This window comes from Brachyhypopomus gauderio, chromosome 14 (assembly GCF_052324685.1).
Source record: "Brachyhypopomus gauderio isolate BG-103 chromosome 14, BGAUD_0.2, whole genome shotgun sequence".
Lineage (NCBI taxonomy): Eukaryota > Metazoa > Chordata > Actinopteri > Gymnotiformes > Hypopomidae > Brachyhypopomus > Brachyhypopomus gauderio.
In genome coordinates this window covers 13,319,099-13,324,762 of record NC_135224.1, presented here as the reverse complement: position 1 = coordinate 13,324,762, position 5,664 = coordinate 13,319,099, and the positions used below count along the sequence as shown (strand labels likewise).

The 5,664-nt window shown below is 45.4% G+C and overlaps 1 protein-coding gene across 3 annotated transcripts in view; it reads right to left on the bottom strand.

Moving 5' to 3' along the window:
* Positions 1–147: 147 nt before the first annotated feature.
* Positions 148–5,664, bottom strand: part of asap1a (ArfGAP with SH3 domain, ankyrin repeat and PH domain 1a) — a 50,559-nt gene continuing 45,042 nt past the window's right edge. For 2 of the 3 annotated variants that reach the window (XM_076972605.1, XM_076972606.1), the window contains exons 24-30: positions 5,427–5,655; positions 4,477–4,641; positions 4,138–4,210; positions 3,977–4,041; positions 3,301–3,869; positions 3,015–3,137; positions 148–2,074 (exon numbers count right to left, since the gene is read on the bottom strand). In XM_076972605.1, the coding sequence (XP_076828720.1) occupies positions 2,000–2,074; positions 3,015–3,137; positions 3,301–3,869; positions 3,977–4,041; positions 4,138–4,210; positions 4,477–4,641; positions 5,427–5,655 (1,299 nt within the window). In that variant the 3' untranslated portion in view covers positions 148–1,999. The remainder of the gene's footprint in view (positions 2,075–3,014; positions 3,138–3,300; positions 3,870–3,976; positions 4,042–4,137; positions 4,211–4,476; positions 4,642–5,426; positions 5,656–5,664) is intronic. The other variant, XM_076972607.1, reaches the window with a different exon arrangement.

Genomic DNA, 5,664 nt, shown 5'->3' with positions numbered 1-5,664 from the left:
GGCAGTCCCAACTATAAAAGGAATTGATTTAGACAGAGGAAGTTCAAGAATTACCATACGATAAAGTCCTGCACTTTGACAGCTTGCGACTTTAACCCCGTTGCAAACCGAACATTTGGTCGGATAAACATTTATGAGAAGGGACCGTTTCGTTTCAACGTAAAATATTTATTCATAGATTTGACTCGATACTGAAGTGTTTCTTCTGACTTACAGTGCATCAAAACACAGACGAAAACCAAGAGTGGCAAAACACATCCGGAATTATTACATCAAGATCAAATCCAGTTTTTTCCCCCCAATCCAGCCATTCGAGTAGTTACAAGCACCAGCCGAGGTTTGTAGCATACCATACAAAATCGGCAACACAAAAACTCTTATCACCACTTTACTGAATACCCAAGAGTGCATATCTAGATGAGGTGTTCCCTATCTAAACAAGAACTTAACACTTTTCGGTCCGACAAGACACTCATTATGAGGGTTTCCCACTACACAATACATTTATGGCGCATCAGGTGCCCAGTTCCACCGTGTTACCGCGGTTTGTTTATTTCGTGAATCTTTACTGTTTGTTTTCCCGTGTGCACAATCTTATTTTGTGGTTTAATCCAGTTAGAGGTGCCTGTAACATCCTAAAACTGAAGACTCATTTATTCTCTATCCACTCAAAGGAACACACCGCTTCTCAAACTGTATCCCTACAAATGACAAATACTATTAACAACAAGTAAGTATAGTAGGCATTCATTAATACATCATCTTTTGTTAATACATTAAAATCCTAGAGGGATGCTGAGTGAAATCAGCACCACGTTCACTGTGAGTCACTACACTCACTCACGGCTCTCTTCTCAATTCAGTTCAAATAAAAGCAAACATCAAACTAAAATAGCATTCCACAGGTACTGTAAGTAGACAGAAAGAGACGCAACAGGACTAGTGCTGACCCTGTATTACCAGTGCAGGTCAGCGTGGAGGTCTATAACACAACCATGTTGTGCTTTCCAAGTGTGATGGTCTGGAGGGGCTCTACACACGGTCCACGGCAGGAGAGCAGATTTGCTTGGTGAGACACACATCAGCCAAACACCACGAAACCCAGGGTTAGGGTTAGGGTCAACCCTAAACCCAGCTGTTTCCCCGAGCTGTGGCATTACGTACTTCTGAGGAGACAGATAAGTCATATAGACTGTAGTGTGGACTAGGACTCCAGCATTTAGTCTTTACCATGACAGTGAAATCCAGAAGACAAACGTGATGACTGGTTTCCATTGTCCTCTGCAGCAAGAAACAGTAATCCAACGCAAGTCGGTAATCCTTGAGTCATGACTACGTATGCATAGGTGAGGAGGTACTTTGAAGTCCGAACCTGGTAGTTTTAAGTCCTGGTTATCATGCCACTCTACCCAACAACTGGGAATTCCAACACTGCTATCATATTTAGTAAAACATACATTTCATTCTCTCATGTCATTCGTCGGTCTTATGATGGACAGATGACTCTGAAGATATGAAGCTAACTCGTTTAGGAGTGAATCTGGCAAGCAGAGGGTTAATATTTGCACACTTACATCATACACAAGTACATAAATATACACTGATGTTTGTGTATATTTATGTACATAGACACTTAATATGGACATACATATAATTCCATATGTGCGCACATACACAAAATATACAGCATACACTGAGATATGTTAAGTGCTAGAATCTGAGGATAGCTACTGCAAACCCAGGTTAGCATGCTGAGTTGGCATGGCTACGATAATACTGGTAGGCAGGATAATGCAGTTTATAAACATGTACGCTATGTGTTTGTATGCATTTCACCCTTCAGGACTCCAAGACTTGAGATTTCATAATGATTTTCTGTTTGGAATCATGAAATTCGCTTGGGTTACAGCAGCTATGTACAGAGGCGCATCTAGTCCAGTGAGGAGCGGGGAGGCGGAGTTTGTGCTAAAGGGCGGGCTCACTCCTGCCCGTCATGATGTTAGTCAGACAGAATGTGCACAAAAGACACAGGGAAGACTCCTTTCCTCTCGGGATGGCCCTCTATGTGCCCGATCTGGACAAGACAAAGCAGAGACAGAAGTTTAGAAGATCTTACCACGTGCTTCTAAATTATGCAGGTAAACCAGTCTCTAAATTTAAAATTAAAATGTAATACACAAAATCGCAATGTAATCCTAAATTGGCATTTACATGTTACACTCATACAAGCAACTTGAGCTCAAAATTCAAATGCACTTTGGTAGACGTCTACTCATATTTCATTTACACATACATTTTGATGCTTTATTTAAATGAAAATGTATTTCTCGATTTGAATTATCAAGGTTTATTTGATCATGCAAATGTTGCATCAAAATTATAATTAAAATGTTATTAATTTATTATTCATTTGCATTCCACGATAATGCGTTTGAAATGTAATTTTCAATCTTACCACCATGCTAAAAAGATGTCAAAATTTAAACGTTAAAGGGGAAATAACACCTCTCCTGTTTGCAATAACATTATGATACCAACAGCGCTCAATCTGTGTCAGAATGCATTTTCAGGCTCATGGTCATTCACTACAGTCAGCCAATCAGATTCCACCGCCTTCCACTTTAATCAGCCAATCGGGTTTCACAGCTTTCCACCTCAGGCAGCCAATCAGGACGAGACTATAGCAAACTAAGCAGTACAGGCGAGTTTTTTGAAACATGGCCGCAAAAGCGCTCATTAGATTAATTCAAAGGGTAGCAGACGAGTCCTTACGGTGAAATTACACTCCATCAATATGAAAGGTTCATGAGCAAGTGGCAGAATTTTCAGCCTTCTGTGGAAGAGCAACAAAGTGTCTGGAACTACTGCAGCAGGATGGCGGGCGGACAAAGTTGCTTGTATTGTGTAACGTTCCATTTTGTGTATTGCATTTTAATGTTAATTTAAAGACTGATTTATTTCCATACTGAATGGAGTACTAATGTGAATGTTTCAGACTGGGCTCTCTTACTCACCCACCACTCCTGGTCCTCTTCTCCTGTGACAACTATGACTTCTCCCTCTGTGAAGGTCAACTCATCTTCGTTATCTGCTTGGCAGTCATAGATCGTCTTCACCTTCTTGATTTTGCTCTTTCCCTGTCAAAGGAAATGTCCCAATTATTCACCAGGATCAAGGCAGTGCCCTTGATTTGTAGCATCCATCACTGTGTGAAAAGCGGTCACTAAAATACATTAATACGTCTCCCTGCAACAGCATGGCACATGAAACCTGCCTTTGTTGTGCACGCGAGCTTCTCACCGTGTTTATCTTCCGGGGCAGAGGAACGGGCATCTCCACCAAACCTGCCAGTGCTCCATTAGTGTCCTCGCTGGCCTGCCTGGGCGAGAGCTCCCCCTGCTGGCTGGAGGTTTGTGCTTCTGACAGCTGCTGTTTGAGAGTCGATCCTTCGAGGGTCGGCTGTTTGTGAGCATGCTCCGTAGACGAGGGCACGGGCAGCTTAGCGCTGAGGTCTGAGAGCTGCGGCTTAGGGGGAAGGTCCTTGAGTTGAGGTTTAGGAGGCAGATCAGACAGCTGTGGTTTGGGGGGTAACTCGGACAACTGTGGTTTTGGGGGAAGGTCCGATAACAGTGGCTTAGGGGGCAGATCCAGTATGTGTGGCTTGGGTGGAATCTCGCCTGGTTGGGTCTTCTCTGTTGGGATTTTGGGTGGAGGCTCCGTTGGCCTAGTGATTGTGTCTGAAGCCCTAGTAGGCGTGTCTGACACCCTTATGGGCGTGTCTACAGCCTGGGTAGCCTTCTGTATCAGCTCTGGGCCCTGACTTGGTTTGTCCACTGAGGGGACACTGACTGGTGTCTTTCGTAAAGCCACTGTAAAACAAAGGTCATATATTTTTATAGCAGCTGGAAGAATGTCTAGTAGAACCCTTCAAGTAAAATATCTAAAAGTTCTGTTGAATGTGGCATGAGAAACTCACCTTTCTGAGGTAGTTTGGGTAGGACCCTTGGACCAAGGGCTGATTTTGTATTAGCAGAAGTAGTGCTGGAAGAGGAGATAATAATGCAGTGATGAACAGATGAAACAACTGTGGTTTTAGCACAGAGTTCATATGGAGGTTACAGTGTTCGGTTACTCTACCTTTGCTGCTGTATTCCTTCAAATTTGTTAGCAGGAGAAGTTCTGTTTGCAGTTAGAGGTGCTGGTTCAATTCCTGTAGAGAAACATGAAAAGGAGGATTGGTTAACGAACATGTTAACGAACTTGTTAACGAACATGGATGATTTCTGTTTTTGTCAGTGTATTGGTGGATAATAGAATGGTGATGGTGGAGTGGACATTTCTCCTTTAGCCTTTGAGAGGACACGTACACATACAGAGACGCCTGCAGCCTTTCAGTGCTCAGTTAACACTCAGTTATCACGTTGTTCTAAAATTAGTTTTTTAAGAATCGTGAGTGGCACGTGAGGGTAAACAAACCTTTGCTTGGGGGCCCCTGAAGCACGGGGCTGGGGGGGTCGGAGAGGGTCCGTTTGTGACCTCCCGGGGGGGGTGGAGGAGCTCTCTTCTTGGAAAGCGTGGAGCTCCCGCTCACACACGGCTGAGAGACCAGTGGGAGAGAGGTGGGCGGCGCGGCCGAAGGAGCTACGAGAGTAATGACAGAACGCGTGACTCTGCGGTCAGCCCTGCTAACCCCTCACACACTGTCAGTGTTTCTCTGTGTTGGGCAGAAGACCTGGTGCAGGTGGGGCAGGGATCCAGCCTACAAGCCCCTCCTCCTGTGTGCCTCAGAGACTACAAACCACTCCCCCAATGTGCTTCTAAAACTACAAGCCCCTCCTCCTGTGTGCCTCAGAGACTACAAACCACTCCCCCGATGTGCTTCTAAAACTACAAGCCCATCCTCCTTTGTGCCTCAGAGACTGCAAGCCCCTCCTTTTGTGTGCTTCTGAGACTACAAACCCCTCCTCCTGTGTGCCCTTATGCAAATAAAGAGACTAATAGATCATCATACTGTCTCTCTATGCAAATAATGAGGCTAATAGAACATCATCATACTGTTTCTATATGCAAAAACAGGCAAAAAACAGATGTGAAGTGAATTAGCTCAATCAAGCCCAGGAACACCTCTGTATGCGCAAACTTGGACCGTGCTAATATCCCTGAAAAGCAGTACCTGAGGCAGGTGTGTGCAAGTGTGACTGCTGTAGGTTGCAGAAGACTAGCCTGGGGCAACATTCTACACATTCCCCTGCTGTTTAAACTAACAAGCCTTTGAGTGCTGCAGAACAGGGCAGAGAGGAGCAGAGAGGGGCAGAGGGGGCAAAGAGGGGCAGATAGCCCTAACCCCAACCCCACATATTCCAAGTCTATTCCCCACTCGTTAAACGTCCGTTTGCGTGCCCTACGCAGGAGGACGCGTCTGGTACCTTTGGCGGTGCTCTTGGTGAGTGCGGCTGGGCTGTCTGGGCCGGGTGAAGTGGGGATGTCCGTGGAAGCGCTGTAGACAGGGTTGGCGAAGGCACCGTAAGACAGCCGCTGCTTGTCACGATGTCCCAGGTAGCCGGGCAGGGAGAGTTTCTCCTGGGGCGACACACTGGGGGAGTGGCAGAAACTCTGTGGCCGTGGTGAGCGTTCCTTCTTCACTGGACTAGGCTGCTGGAACCA